We start from the raw sequence: 16738 nt of genomic DNA on the forward strand, positions 1-16738 counted from the left end.
CACAACTCAATTACATAATGTCTGTTAGAAAACTATATCACATCTTATTTATGTAGAAAAATAATGTACAAATATCCTTTGATCTGAAAATTACTCATTAAATGGCAAAAGATGAAGGCTATAGAAATAATGTTATGTCGTCATATAATGAAATTAATGCCAAATTACCTGAAATTGATTTAGTGTATGATATTTCGAATTCCTACAGGAATAAATTGCTGAGGCACTTTGTACAACAATCTAATGAAAATTAACTCTAATTATCATAATATATATTTTTTTTAATATTTTTTAATTCAATTCACCCATAATCGTATTTTCTGATATTGCTCACAACTTAGGTTACATGTTTGTTTTTATTATTTACTTAATTTTCTTGCACTGTAGAATTATGTTAAAGTGAATGCTGTGAATACCTATAATAGGCATCTGCATTAATATTGTATTATATTTAATGTTTGTTATACCTATATGTTATAATGTAATATGCTGTTGGTGTTCCTTAAATAAATAAATAAATTTTCATATAAATCTCCGAACGTGTGCAAAGTAAATTAGAAATATACCTATATCTATAATAGATAAAAGAAAATAAAAAAAATATATTCCAGGACGTTCGTATTAATCGAAATGAGTTTTTACAATTTAATAATAGTCTCCCTGCAATTTTTCAAAAACATGCAAAATGGTGATCCTCGCAGATAGGTATAAAGAGGCAAGCTTACACGGTCATTTTAATAAACTTTAAATAAAGTTTTGAAGTATTTTTACATTTTGCACGTATTGAACTACTGCCTGCCTATCATTACTCTAATGTGAAAGGTTGGAGGATAATGTTGTTAACAGATTTTATGTGAAACTACCTGATGCTTGCGACTTTATCCGCGTGGTATTTGTTATTCCTGTTTAATATGTATTGATGTATGTACCTACATATTTATTATGTCTGGGAATACTGGACCAAAATTAACAAATGACGTGTCGTTCTCACCCTTTGCCTTAGTTCATAATGACTACTTAAGTAGGTTGTGTAAGTTAAGCTGTATAACTTACTATAGTTTTTTAACTATCCCATGGAAACTCTTTAATTTTCCGTGATTAACATCTATCTAATATATTGACTGGGGATGTAAGGTAACATGCAAAATTTCTTTTAAATCGGTCCAACAGTTTTGGAGATTAGCCCGTACAATCAGAGAAACAAAAACTTAAAAGAAATTTGAATGTGTGTGCTATTTCACTTCTAACATCCCCCTGACTCGATTTTTAGCGTTTATTTTCTATGTACAGACATTCGACCTCTATAGTTTTATTATATAGTTTAGTATAGATAATACTTACCTACCCATGAACCCATGAATGTGTGTTTAATAGCTAATTAAGGTGTAATAAAACACCACCTGCTGCTTATATGCCCGTATCATATACAGCGCCCACCTAACAGTGTTATTGCATCGGGCAAGCGTAATTGTATCCATGAAAATAGGTCAAAGCAATAAATGGGTCAAGGGAGTGTTGCAGGTTTACAATTCTTATATGAAACGATTATTTGTTAATAGTTTACAATTTCTTATAGTTTGACTTGGAGAAACTGCTTTCAGCTTAAGTTCCCTATTGCACTATATTCTTAATTCTTTTTATATGTTACTTGTATACTTGTCGAGTTTCGTAAAATGGCAATAAATTATTTAAAAAATGTCCAATTGTTATTATGTTTGTATGTATTGTGATTGCTAAGGGAACAAATTGGGAAACTGTTAAGCTCCCTTAGTTGTTAAATATAAATAAATAAATATATAAATAAATATGTAAATAACATAATTTCTTTGAAAATAAAACGTAGCATATGTTACTCGCTGACAATGTAGCTTTCTATAAGTGAAAGAATTTTGAAAATCAGTTAAGTATTTTTTTAGTTTATCCATTACAAAAAAAAAAAAACTCTTTATAATATTAGTGTAGCTACTAATTCATAAAACTTTTCGCAGTACTCTTTACACTTAACCTACACAATTGACGGGTTCTTACCATGATGCCACAGTAAATGGATATGATAATTTCCAGGAAAGATTGAGATTATAATCACAGATCATACAGTGGCGTTTATTGTCCTGTAATGTTTATTTTTATTAGAACAAACAAAGTTGTTTAAATTTGAGTACGATCAGTCCGAATTAGTCATCGAGGATTGTTAGTAAGATTTGGAATTAAGTACAAATTATGTAGTTATTGCTGCTATACTTTACTTTCTTTTTCAGAAATATAAAAGAACGTGATAATTATGACAAGCAATATTGTATTAAATTATAATGGATTCGAAAACATTTGCACTTAGGAAGTTGAGTTATCTATTTAGGTTGCTTATTAGCATATCAGAAGTATGGATATTCAAAAACAGCACTTATGTCCACGGTTGGTGGATTATCTAACTATAGTAGGCGCACGACCATATACTTCCGGCAAGGGTCTCGCTCCGGTTCAGGTATGTAATTGTATTTTTTTTTAGGACAATAAGTTTTTTACTTGATTGGCAAAGATAGGAAGAATGATTCGGATCTTTAGTACAATATGTACTCTAAATGCTTTATGAATTTTAATAAATGGTATATAGTTATATTCATCTTAATGCTGGGAATGCTATAGCTTACATGAGGAAAGCATAATATAAATATGTCGACCATAAAAGGCCTTCATAAAAACGTCTAATAAACCTATTTTACTCATACCTATAGAAATGTTTTCTCTTTTTTGTGCCAAATTCTTAATTTGAAACAAAATTAATAAACACTTTAAAACTTAAAATGTAGGTAATTTAGTAAAACAAGCTAGAATACGATGTCTTAATGGAAAATTAATATTTTAGTTGTATTATTATTATTTATCTTTTGTTACATAAATATTTAAAGGCAGTGTTATCAAAGTCGAAGTGATACCTAATGTTAGATTCTGTTACTCGCAGGCTCCCGAACTTCTTCGTCGGTATCCGCTCACTAACCACAATGATTTTCCGTTGCCGCTGGACATGGTATACTTTTGCCAGCCTGAGGGCTGTGTGTCGGTGGGACCGCGCCGCACACCCTCTCATCTCGCCACCAGGGATACCACATCTTTCGTTTTTACACTCACAGACAAAGATTCTGGTTAGAAATTAAGTTTCTATTTATTTATTTTTATATAGAGATTAATACAATTAAAAAAATTGTAAATAGAAATGGAATTTACCAAACTAAACTATATTAAGTCAAACTGTTTCTTTATAATGCGTAGTTTTCGGTTACTTGCTGAAATTTTAAATTTAAAATGGTGCATTACGTTGTTACCCATACATACCCATGACGTTGTATAAAATAGATAATAGAATTTTGTTTGATGAAGCTTTAAAAATAAGAGAGCTGCAACTACGTACGGATTAGATTTCTGTCACTATGTATTTTTATGAAACTAAACAAACAGATATATTATTATGACATTAACAAAGTTAGATATTTTTTGTCGAGGATTTTTATAAAGTTCGGATAAAAATAGAATATTGAAACCCTTTTCTTAAAGAGGAGTCAACGAAAAGGTTTTGCTTGCTAATTGGAGTGTATAGTAGTACATTACCGTAGTAGAATTTGTAAGATTGATATTTGTGTCGACTTCTATTGTTAAACAGTATTATCTTTCAATAGGAAAAACACGGTATGGCATCTGCGTTAACTTCTATCGAGCCGTGGAACGCGCCCCGGCACCGGGCCCGCGCGAGCGCAGTATGTTGCGCCGCGAGTCCTGGCGGAAGTCCATGGAGAAAAGTTCCGACTCCGCATTCTCCAGGTGAACATTAATTACTTCTGTTAATCCTCGTCTTTGAGTTTTAGGTTCTACATTCTAAAAATGTTTAAGGAAAAGATAAATGTTGATGAATTATTTATATGGTGTAATAATAATAAAATATATTTCAAATTCTTTATACGTGGAACACTGTATTCATATAGGCCACATTTTTAATGAGCAGTGGCAGTCGAAGAAAAAGCACTAGTAATTGAATTTGTGACTTTTTCAATTTATATTAAATTTTAAATTTATTGTTAATATACACTACTGACATGGTGCACAAATAGTGTTAATAATCTAAAAAAATGTATAAAAGCTTTACCTTATTTAAGTAGATCAGTTATAATAAATAGCAGCCGTTCACGAGTATGACGACAGAAAGTTAAATCAGACTTTCGACTAAAACATAGCGAATGTTCCAGTGACTATAGGAGCAGCAACGTGGCGCCGAGTGACTCGGAGCGCGACTGCAGCGCGACGCTGGGCCCGCGGCTCGCCGCCGCGCCCGACTCCGAGAGCGGCGGCTCGCATTCCCCCAGCCCGCGGGCCACAAGGAAGCGCCAGGTAATATGAGTATTGCATTAATTTTTTTATGCAACTAAAAATGGCGGACAAGTTAACAGCCTACTTGATGGAAAGTGGTAACCGTAGCCAATAGACATGAACAATAATATGGACATAACAGAGTATAGTATATATACTGTTTCGCCCATGATACTCCCACGCGTTGCCGTTCCTAATGATTAATGGTGTTATACCTCTGTACCCTGTAATCTTACTGTCAAATCCTACATCTCAGGAAGGATAAGCAAGCTGAAATGGTAATGGGCTGGTCACATAGCTCGAAGAACTGACAATCGATGGGGGAGAAAGGTTTTTGAGTGGCGACCGCGGACGGGTAAACGCAGTGTAGGACGACCCCATACTATATGGAGTGACGACCTGAAATGCATTGCAGAGAGCCAGTGGATGCAGTTGGTTCAGGACCGTTTTTTATGACAGTCTATGGAGGAGGCTTATGTCCAGCAGTGGACGGATAATGGCTGAAATAATGATTATCCCACCCTTAATTTTTTTTTAAGTTTTTAGTAATATTCGAATTGCGTTACGTAAATAATATTCTCATCTATAATTTCCTGTAAGATTATACGTGCATATAAGTACTAAAATAAAATATAACATAAATAAATATTTTAGTTTACAGGCTTTGGTATTAAAATTGTGTAATATTAATACTTACTTACATCAAAGTCTTATCTCTTTGTTGCAGAGAATTAGAAACCATTCGTTGACATCTTTGTGTCTTCTATCACATCATCCATTCTTCTCCACATTCCGAGAGTGCCTATTTATCCTTAAAAAATTAATAGATGCATGCAACGAGTCTTCCAGTCCACGACGTGTCGGTGCGTCCAGACAAATATTTAGGTAAATCACCTACATTTTTTACTTAACGTAATTTTTTTATCTTTTCCTTTGTTTGCATATGTAATTTCTTTTCCAGAGATACTGTATGGTCAGTGTTAACAGGCCAAGCTTACGACAACACACCGACTATAGTCTTACACGATGTGAAAGAAATAGAAACATGGATCCTCCGTCTCCTTTCCGCACCTGTGCCTGTACCTGGAAAGACGAGGATTGAGCTGGAAGTTCTGTCGCCTACTGCCCATGCACCGTTATTATTCGCGTTACCCGATCATACTCGTTTCGCATTGGTCGATTTTCCGCTTCATTTACCTTTGGAACTTTTAGGTAAGTAAGATAAATAGAGATAGATTTCATTAGGTATAAAGATATAATAATAAAAAACTTAATTGTATAAAACAAAATAAGGTGTTACCTCTGCTGGCCTTATCTTTAAATAGCAATGTATATGGTTTTAATGAAATAAGTAATACAAAGATAATAAACTTATAAAAAAAAAAACTATTATTATGATTAAATATTTGAATATCGATTACTGACTAACCAGTTAATTAAACTTGATACTTATAAGTAAAATTTGAATTTTCCTTTATAAAAGATAAATCTTTGAATAGTGTGACGTTATAAGAAAATTTAAAACATTTTATTATGTATTATGAATCTTATATCTTATGAAGTTACATAAAAATATATTCATTTTCAAATTGTTTTTGGCAGGCGTGGATACGTGCTTGAAAGTTCTCACATTGATCCTGTTAGAAAACAAAGTGGTGGTCCAGTCGCGCGATTACAACGCACTCTCGATGTCTGTAATGGCGCTAGTTGCGATGTTGTACCCACTCGAGTACATGTTTCCGGCGATACCGCTGCTACCCAGTTGTATGAGCTGTGCAGAACAATTGCTTCTAGCGCCCACTCCGTTTTTAATAGGAATCCCGGCTACATTTCTCACGTATAAAAAGAATTTCAGGTAAGCACAAATAAATATATAAAAAAATATAGATTGTATTCATCATCATCAACATATCAGCCTTTAACTGTCTACTGATGAACATAAGCCTCCCCTTAAAGGGTTTTGCCAGTAGTTGCCACGCTTGGCAGGCGGATTGGCAACCGTAGTAGGGCTTTAAGAGATGTTTTAAGAGGGACGCTGCTGCCCATCCCTCGCTCTCCCTTAATCGACTCTTACGACACCCACGGAATAGGAAGGGGTGGCCTATTCTATGCCGGGACCACACGGCCATATATTATATGGCCATAGATTGTTTTGCTTGATCTTATTATGCTAAAGCTGCATAGATAAAAATTGACAAATTATGGCAAATGAACTGACGAACATAATGAAAAATAATAACTGAACAGCACTACCATTATATTTCAAAAGATCCATAAGTTGATGTGTAAATTTTAACTACCTATCTATAAAAAAAAACTTTCATTTAAGTTTTTTATGTATTTCAACAGATTACCAGACGACATATGGCTCGTCGATTTGGATGCCACAAAATTAATAAGTCCCACAGGCAACGATCAAGATTTACCCCCTCTACCCGAACCTGAGGGTTCAGTACTAAAGAATCATTTGAAACAGGTACACTATATTTTTTATATCATTGTTTATGTCGAGACAATTATACATTTTTCTTAAACATTATAAATACTTATCACTTATCTTTCTCTGATAAATGCACTCGTGAGCGCATTGTTCTCGATGTCGCTAAACTGCTATGTCAAGTGTATGCATCTTCAATATAAAAAAAAATGTGCTATATGGCAGGCAACTAACGTGTCAGCTTACAGGTCAAGATAAATAAGTTATTCGTTTATTTCACCTTCACAATATTTTGTTGTTATGAATATTTTACATGAGCAAATAATTATAAGTGTTTGTTTAGAATTCTATATTTTAATATTATGCTACACTTCATGTAATGCAATTTATAATTCACTTCGATATATCACTATTTTACACCTAGTGTCACCTTTATTTATCTTGGCCTTTAAATTTTTTATACACTTATACAGATTACTGAAATAAGATTTCTTTCTAACATACTCCCCTCACTTCTCTCTTCATCGCTAGGCCATGCAACTCATGGGAAGTGCCGGAGCTGGTGTAAATATTACTACTCTTTTTACATTGCACACTTTGAATTTAATTCACTCAATTTAAACAATTTGTGCCAATGAAAATGTTCTGAACCATCATTTAAAATAAATATAATAGTATAACTATATATATATATATATATATATATATATATATATATATATATATATATATATATATATATATATATATATATATATATATTTTTCTAAAAGAACGATGACTTACACTTCCGTTGTTTTCTGAGATAGATATTGAGTAATGGTGTTTTTTATTAAATAATTTTTAAATAATGTAAATAAATGTTTTAAAAGGTGGTTCAATTTTGACTGAAATACGTGTTAATTAATAACAAAATACACTTCACAATAAACTTACTATAAATATAATATAGATATCTGTATAAGATATTAACATAATTGCATGTAGGTAGGTATGTAGGTATACATAACACAATTTCAGTCAAATTAGATACTGCGTTATACGGCATGGTTAACTGTTGTGAAAGTGTTGTTTGTTATACTATATAATATGTATATATTTTTTAAGGAATGTATACAGGTATGAAATATATGAGTAGTGACGAAAAGCTTTATTGTTATGTGTATTTATATATTTAATAATATTTTGACAGTAGCGTGATTTGTCTTTGGTTAATGCGTAACAATGAAACATTATACATTTCCAGCTAGTTTTAATCGCACACGTAAAATTTTACGAAAATTAGTTCTGTATTTTAAGCTCCCGCAGCTTAAAATGTTTTTATATATTGATTTTAAGCCAGCCTGTATATCGCCTTATATACAATTGGAACCTACTATTTCAATTATCAAATGCTACGCTATTGAGATTTTTGCATTATGTATATAAGTATTGAATCAATGATTCACTCTAAATTTATACGAAAATATATAAAAAAAAATATACAATTTTAAGCTTGTTATAGAGAGTGCTCAAATGAAATAACGCACATTCTAAATCTTAAAAATTCGGATTTTCTTTTTCACTAAGAGTAGATCAATTTTAAGAGTTTTTACAATAACTATAATACTGATTTTATATTAAATATTATAGACTATTAAATACTTGAAAACAGTAATACTTATTTACCATAGCAAAAAATAAAAATACTTTCAGTTTTAGTTATAAAAAAAAAAACAGGATATTAAACTACTCTTAGTATACGAGAACAATAATAAATAAACGTACTATAACTACGCATTTGGTATCTGACGTTGCGTTATTTCATTTACGTGTATGAAATCGCCAATTCTCAATTTTTTTTATTTATATTAAAGTTTCAATATTTTTTTTATTATTGGATACCAGGCTTTGAGCAGTCTGACGAATAGTACTGCAGAACAAGCGACTGCGCTATTGATGCCATCCAGGCGAGACAGTGTCGGCGGAGCCACTCTCAAGTAAGTAATTATATTATGGCATTAAAATATGACGTGACGTTAATTCTATTTACGACCGACTTTAAAAAGAAGGAGGTTCTAAAATCTTTTGAACATAACTCCGCCTATTATAATTCGATTTAAACTTTTTTTTTATCTGGAATAATATACTTATAGATTTTATCAAAATCGGTTTATGGTTATTTTAATACTAGTGGTTGGTTAACTAATTTTAAATTATATTGTTACATACAATTTATAATTTATAACAGTAAATTACGTATCGACAACATAAACCAGGCAACGATTATCAGATAACATTGGCACGGCTAAGAATAGAATTCTACGTTGTGAAAGTAGGTAAGGTATACTTTAACAAAATATATGGGCGATTTAAAAATCTCCTTTACGTCGGTCGTTCTAAATTTGAATTTAATTGTAAAATGTCGTCTACTAGAGTGCAGCAGGCGTCGTTCAGATCTTCAAGCGATGGTGCGCAGTCGGCTCCACACAGCACGCCGGAGAGTCGGCGCGTGTCGCTAGGGGGCGGCGGCGGCGCCGCGTCTGCCGGCCACACCCCGCAGCGGCTGTCGCTCGCCTCGCCACACCAACCGCACCAGCCCCACCAGGGGCAACCGTTCAACCCGCTCATATATGGCAACGACGTGGACTCTGTCGATGTCGCCACTAGAGTTGCTATGGTGAGTAACTTATAACATTAAGAGGTCCTCTTTGCTAAGACTTTATTATGTGCTTGTTGTGGCATGTAGGTACATATTTACTTTAATGATGTTGAAGTGTTATGTTCTCATAGTCTAAATATCTGGACGGATGTACAGGGTGGAGGGAATAACTAAATATATTATTACATTGTTTTATACTGGAAAGAATTTCCACTGGTTTTCAGTTTTTGCCAACCTGCCTGTTACACTGTATATATATAGTTCTGTTTAGTATGGGACTAGATGGTACGGTGTAATATATATTGTGATGTTTATTTATTTAATAACTCCTCGAAATTAAATATTGAAAGTACGCGCGCAGATAATTTATACGACGAATAATTAAAATTACACATATTAACAAAATCCTTTTTAGATTTAAACTTAAAAATTGATTTGATTTTTACTTATTGGTGACAGGTCCGTTTCTTCAACTCACAAAACATTTTGGCCAATTTCATGGAGCACACGCGCACGCTACGGCTGTACCCGCGGCCCGTGGTCGCCTTTCAAATCAACAGTTTTTTACGATCCCGGCCGAGAACCACGTCATTTTTAAACAAATTTGCTAGAACACAGGTCAGTATCATTTTATATAAATTTTATTATTGGATTAACTATCTGAAATTTCTAACAATGTAGGTGTAAGTTTTATAAAGAAATGTATTTCAGCTTTGTGAAATCCAAAAACCTACATAATCATATGAATGCAGAATACATCTAATAAAAATATGATTGCAGCGGCTGGATTTATAAACTTTTTGAGAAAATAATATATTTTCATACACACTGTAATCTTATATAATCTAAGGCTGTAATATAGCATGTATTTCATAAAATGCAATCGATAACAATATATTACAATGCGTCATGTTTGGGACGAGCCTATTCTTTTGACGAGATACGCGATTAATAAATCCTTTTTTTTTTCTTAATTAATAATACAGAAAATAAGATCTTGTTAAATAACATACTCAAACATCTGTTTTATACAATATCGAAGGCGGTGGAGTTCCTAGCGGAGTGGTCCCTGACGCCGTGCAACGTCGCGTTCCTCCGCGTGCAGACGGGCGTGTTCGACCCGCGGCAGATCGGCGACAAGCCCAAATGGTTCGCCGACACCTTGCAGCCCATTCGATTCGCGGTCTGGGACGATGGCAGTTCACTCAACGGCGCTTTGAGACAATTGCAACGACAAGAGAACCAGCCTACTGGTGAGTGTAGATTAATTTCATATTATTCTTTCCAACAACTGCCGATAGAAAAAGGTATAAGGATCTTTAGGACAAATTATCATCATCATCATATCAGCTTTTAACTGTTCATTGACGAACATAAGCCTCCCTCTTGGGAGATTTTGCCAGTAGTTGCCATGCTTGGCAGGCGGATTGGCAACCGCTGTCAGGCTTTAGAGATGTTTTAAGAGAGACGCTGCTGCACATTCCTCTGGGGGCTGGTGGGCTCTATACCGGGACCATATGGCCAAGGACAACATATAGTGCTTGATAAATTTTATGAATATGGATCTGACAAGAGTTTAAATAATGCCTAAAATAGTTTTGTGATCTTGTAAGGTTTTCTTGATCGTAAAAATTATCATCAATTTTCTTTATTCATCAAGAAACATAACATATAGGGAAACGCTGACGTTTTGTGGATTGCATAGTATTGTGATGTTCATGTCTGTAGGCAATGGTTTTATCATTAAGTAGTGCATAAACTAGAAAAGGTCGGTAGGATAATGATAATTTTATATACATATATAACTTTGCTTGCTAACACATTACGTGTATCAAATACGAGATATTTATTTGATTGGCGTCAGTAGTTCAGTAACACTTTGCTGAGACCTAAATACAAAAAAAAGATATTTTTTAGTCATGAACGCTTTGTAATTCAAACGATCTTTCCCGTCGTGGTAGGATAACGAACCTCCACGCTAATGCAGTGACTAGTTTATTCGTCACCTGTTATCAACGTATGTATATGAAAAACAGAGTTAACTCGTCACCGGTCAGCAAAGTGTTAATACAATTATTTATATTTACAGATGAAAGTGGTTCAGATTCAGAAGCCGCCGAGAGCACAAGTTCCTCATACTCATCACTGAGTGACTTTGTTTCCGAAATGGTGTCATCTGACTTATCACCTGGTACATATATTATATATTTAATAGTCTATAATTATACCGTAAAATTAAAATGTTTACAAATCGCAAATCCGGCAATGCCTTCCATTTTCAATTGTCGATGATATTCAATCTTAGGAGAGTGCCTGCGTTTTACTTTACAACGGAAAGTCAATATGATTGTTTATCGCCATGTAATTAACGGTCTATTCCCACGAACAATAAATGCTTTTTGTTGTTAGGGGGGTAAAGAGGTTTCTTCAGGGTAACGCGCGCATCATTGCAGGCGTTCATGTCATTGGTGCTTGTTTGCCACCTCAGTGGCATAAAAAAAAAAAAAAACATAGCAATGCCTTCCATTTTTTTTCGATATTCAATCAAGTGCCTTTTTACTTTAAGAAAGTCTTGTTTATGTGTAATTAACGGTATATTAATAAATGCTTTTTGTTGTTAGGTGGTAACCATCAACATGTCATTGGTGAAACTTATAGCGCTGTGGTACAAGTCCCAATGACTTTGTCATCATCATTAGATCCGAAAACCGTAAGTAACTGTACTAGTATATTTCATTAACTTTCCAGAAATAAATTATATTGTTTTTTATCAGTAGTTTGAGATTTAATTTCTGCTTATTTTTGTAATTTTTTTTCTATATACCAAGTGTTTGATTGATTGATAATACGACAATTAAATGTATAGTCATTTTAATGATCAGCGGTCATTGCAATTAATTTGTACTGTCAAATATTACCTTTCAAACTACAACAAATTGAGCAAGTCAATTAAGGGCAAAATATATGGGCTACAACAATCGAACAATAAAAATAGTCTTTTGACACTGAATAGTAATTGGCCACAAAAATTACCATAACGAATTGAATTTGTTTGGATTTTTTCCAATAAATAATAGTAATGGTAAATCCGCTTGCGCTATTGGTTAAGTTGTTGTGTAATTTTTTTATTTATTCTTAAAGAATAAAACAAAAAGTCTTATCGCTACAGCAATCTCTTCTAGAAACAAAGGTTTTGTATAGAGGAAAATGGTAACTATTTGGCGCAAGAAGTGTATCTATATATAATATATTGTTTGCTGTGGGGCCCTATTACTAATCCCTTACTCTCGAATTGGCGGGAGTGTCATCATTTTTGTTTGTCATGTCCGCGGTGTGTGCGTAGGTGTACAGCCCGCCGTCATCGCTGCTGTTCGGCGAGGAGGCAGAGGCGGGAGAGGGCGGCGAGAGGGGGACGGGGAGGGAATCTACGTCTCCGTCGCCTTCGCCGTCTAGCTCCGAGCACAGCGAGCTGTCCGACGACGAGCCACCCGCCCGCGACCACGCGCCCCGCGACCATCCGCTACCCGTTAAGAAAAGCGTAAGTCTAACACTACATTAGATCGATCATCGCTGACAGAACGCCAATACATCGAATTGTAAATAGTTTGATATTCTCAATCATACTGTGCGTAATAGTGGTCATTACATCGACGTAACAGCCACAGAAGGCTAGCGCCTGGCGTATGTTCGGTCGTTAGCGTTATGTTGAAGGTATTTTATGTGTATATATTACATATTTGTTTATATTCAATGGATGACATATTTTTTGGACCACAAATCTTTAATCCACAGCATCAGGATACAAAATGTTGCAACATGAGAAAAATATTTTTCAACAGATTTTCTTTCATCGAATTGAAACATATTTCGACGTGTCAAACAATTTTCGACTTATTTATGACGTCGTGACGTCGCTTCACAGCTTTACACTTAGTACAATGCACGCTTACGCTAAATACACGCCCTCATACACTACTTAAAGGCTTCAAGGCTCTGGACTGAGATTCCTATAGGAGATGAATTATGCGATACTCGATTTCGAGTTATGTTTATGAATAGCTCGGAAATCCGTATTAGTGTACTTTCACGCCTTGATAGTGACTTCACATAACGATTTGATACAGAATAACTGACAGTTAGAAACTGGCTGTTTAAATAAGAATTGATAAAGCCCGGATCCACAGGTGTGTGTGAATAACGCTATATGCGGGATGTTAAAATTTAACAAATAATCACAGTGTTGTAACTCTAAATTACTTGGTTAATGCTTTGGGTTTCATAACTCTTGGCTCAATCATAACAATGTGTTAAACGACTTTATGGATATCATATTTCCTAGGTTTGTAAGTACCTATTTATATATAGCGTGAAAGCAAAACATAAGTACGTAAAATTAAGAACCTATCCATGCTAGAGGACAGAAATTACGCAAAATAAAAAAAAAAAACACGACAAAAAACATTGAGTATCACATACTGAATGGGAGCTTTGAAATTGTTTATTATTGTATTTTTCGACCGATATTTTTTAATATTCAGTTTCGCTGGTTAAACACTCTCTTCAAAGGATTCTATAAATTTGGATATAACTAGTAGTATTTATTTATTTATTTATTTACACTTTATTGCACCAAGTAAAAAGAGAAATAACAAATACAGTAAATATTAATAAGAAGTGATACAAAAGGCGGCCTTATCGCTAAGCAATCTCTTCCAGACAACCTTTGGGTAGAGGACATTGAGAAAAAGACAAAGAGTAGGTGGCGCACTATTATTGTAGTACTCGTACAACTAGTAGTAGTGTAGCGTATAATCGCTATGTGGCTACGCACCTAGGACACAGACAGCGGCAGTTTTGGGCGGGAGTCGGACTCGAACTCGACGACGACACCCAAGACGGTAGTGAGCCGGCAGCGGGCGGCCGCCGACAGCGCCAGCACCAGCGACTCGGAGCGCGCGCTCACGCCCTCGCACGCCTCGCTCGCCTCCGTCTCCGCTTCCGCTCCCGCTTCCGCCTCCGCCTCCGCCTCGCACGTGCCCTCGCATCACTCGCACGTGAAGGTCTGTCACTGAGCACCGCATTTGCACATCCGACACTCCAATACTCGTATAATGCAATTTGAATAAGAATAGATACATCGAAGACCTCGCACTTACATTAGCAGACGTCATTTGTAGAGCTTTTCTTCAGTAAAAGTACTTATAACACGATGCTACGACTAGGCAGTAATTTAAAAAATCTCTTTTAACAATAGGCATATATGATTACTTATATAATTCATTACTAATAATATTTTCTATAATTTATATAAAAACATAATATATAATGTATTTGACAAAACATGACCAAAAGTTTTATCTGTTTTTTTTTTTGTTCGCGTCATATATCATTATCGTTCTCGATACCCATACTGTACACAAAGAAGTAGACTATCGACCATCACGCTAATTTGCATTTTTTAGACATTTAAAATTGTTATCTATGGTAGATAAAATAATACAGTTTTATTACTGTTTACAGAGTACGAGCAGTGGTGTATCCCGTCAAGCGTCGCAAACATCACTACTGGAACAGTTTGCGGCTCAAGCTAAAGAGTTAGTGCGAGAGACCACCCGTCAGAGCAGTCAGGAAGGGATACTCGCGCATATGGACAAGGTAAATGAATTTGTTGTTTACTAAATAATAGTCAGTGTGATGTGATGTGTTATACATTGCTTCGTTATTGTCAATTCTCTAAAGCGAGTGCCTATGCAGCAGATTTGGTATTGCGATAAAATTTTATTTAATAAACGTCAAATTAATTAATGACTTTTTTGCTTATGAGAAAACTACAATAATCATTTAGAAACCCAAGCAAGAAAGCAAGTAATAAAATAAAAAATACCGTCATATGATTTACAAGTACAAACTTTAAATTTTTCCATCACTATGTTTTAATTTCTGCGGATCATTATTATTAGGAGAATCTTTTTATTGTTATCAAAGTTTTCGCTTTAAAAATCACCATATCTGCATAGGTACCCTCTTAATTGTATTGTTTACTGAATTATTATTGTTCAACCTATATGTATTTTAATTGTATTAAATATTACTTTATCTACACCAAATTTTGAAGAAAGGAAAAGTGGCAGACGTAGAAGACAAGAAAATATTTGCGCCTTTTGGTCAGGTATCGAGCACTGAGTGATCACGCAACAAGATCTAGTAGAGTAAATTTAATTGTAGAAATAGATTACAACTTATTATTTTTAGCTTGAGTTCAGTAGCTGTTATTTTGTTTAAGGAAATTTATGTAACTACATTTTCTTCACATATAAGGTAATTAGGTAGTAGGTACTAGTGTCACAAAACGTTTAAAATCGCAGTACAATCGGCTCTTTTATTGCAATTAGTATATGCCACGGTATCGCTGGGTAAGTAGCAATAACAAATGAGAACACATGCCACAGATTGGATTTTCAATACAGCATTTTGCTTTGCTTGTAATAACATTTATTAAGTAATGCTTGGCCATTTAGAAGGCATTATTTTCTTTTTATTAAAAGATAAATATCGTTTATAGAAAATAAATACGTGGATATTAATACTGCCAAAAATTATATTCAGTGCTTTTAAAAGAAGGTAATTTAGAGTCATATTTTATATTACCAAAGTTTCACTCTAAAAAATGAAAAAAAAAATCGTATTATTCGCAACATGAAAAACACCAATAAACCTACTTGAACTATTTGTATTTTGTTACTTTCAAGTTAAATAAGAATTTAACGGGAATGAAAGAGAAATACATTGCAGTAACAAAAATGGGTTTATTTGACTTCTAATATCATCATATAAATAAGACTATAATATAAAACAGTACATGACAAAAGAAATACATAGTTATATAATTATGATTCTAGAAATTTTGTTTACTTATTATGTTATTACATATTTTTTCTAGTTAACCCTTCACGCCAAGAAGGCAGCTGAGGAAGCATCGAAGAGCATGCAGGAAGCATCTAAAACTGCATTAGAAGCAAGCAAGACTGCCACCGCGGTTAGCAAAAACACATTCGAAGACCTTACTTACGTAAGCAAGTCTACATTTGGAGATCTAACGAAGAGCGCTAAGGAGGCGGCTGCCAAGAAAGGACTTTTGATTAAGGTATAATTTCATTAATATTAGCAATATATATTATATATACAATATTTTCCGAAGAATCAATACATAAATAACGTGCACATTCTTTGCTATGGATAACAAAATGAATTTGGCTTGATCTCTTATATATTGTCTGGTTGATTTATATCCTATAAGATAGATA

General features: G+C 34.0%; 1 protein-coding gene across 9 annotated transcripts in view; it reads left to right on the forward strand.

The window, feature by feature from the left end:
• LOC113523523 (MAP kinase-activating death domain protein) overlaps positions 1 to 16738 on the forward strand; it is a 41806-nt gene that overhangs the window by 5084 nt on the left and 19984 nt on the right. For 3 of the 9 annotated variants that reach the window (XM_052902386.1, XM_052902382.1, XM_052902388.1), the window contains exons 2-21: positions 2259 to 2482; positions 2960 to 3140; positions 3672 to 3813; positions 4236 to 4377; positions 5084 to 5241; positions 5318 to 5568; positions 5959 to 6211; positions 6706 to 6832; positions 7325 to 7357; positions 8681 to 8772; positions 9209 to 9452; positions 9894 to 10052; positions 10477 to 10687; positions 11524 to 11625; positions 12056 to 12144; positions 12778 to 12972; positions 14270 to 14494; positions 14955 to 15089; positions 15550 to 15603; positions 16375 to 16578. In XM_052902386.1, the coding sequence (XP_052758346.1) occupies positions 2381 to 2482; positions 2960 to 3140; positions 3672 to 3813; positions 4236 to 4377; positions 5084 to 5241; positions 5318 to 5568; positions 5959 to 6211; positions 6706 to 6832; positions 7325 to 7357; positions 8681 to 8772; positions 9209 to 9452; positions 9894 to 10052; positions 10477 to 10687; positions 11524 to 11625; positions 12056 to 12144; positions 12778 to 12972; positions 14270 to 14494; positions 14955 to 15089; positions 15550 to 15603; positions 16375 to 16578 (3099 nt within the window). In that variant the 5' untranslated portion in view covers positions 2259 to 2380. The remainder of the gene's footprint in view (positions 1 to 2258; positions 2483 to 2959; positions 3141 to 3671; positions 3814 to 4235; positions 4378 to 5083; positions 5242 to 5317; positions 5569 to 5958; positions 6212 to 6705; positions 6833 to 7324; positions 7358 to 8680; positions 8773 to 9208; positions 9453 to 9893; positions 10053 to 10476; positions 10688 to 11523; positions 11626 to 12055; positions 12145 to 12777; positions 12973 to 14269; positions 14495 to 14954; positions 15090 to 15549; positions 15604 to 16374; positions 16579 to 16738) is intronic. The other 6 variants (XM_052902385.1, XM_052902389.1, XM_052902383.1 and 3 more) reach the window with 5 other exon arrangements.

This window comes from Galleria mellonella, unplaced genomic scaffold, assembly GCF_026898425.1.
Source record: "Galleria mellonella isolate WM207_F2 unplaced genomic scaffold, CSIRO_AGI_GalMel_v1 utg90, whole genome shotgun sequence".
NCBI lineage: Eukaryota > Metazoa > Arthropoda > Insecta > Lepidoptera > Pyralidae > Galleria > Galleria mellonella.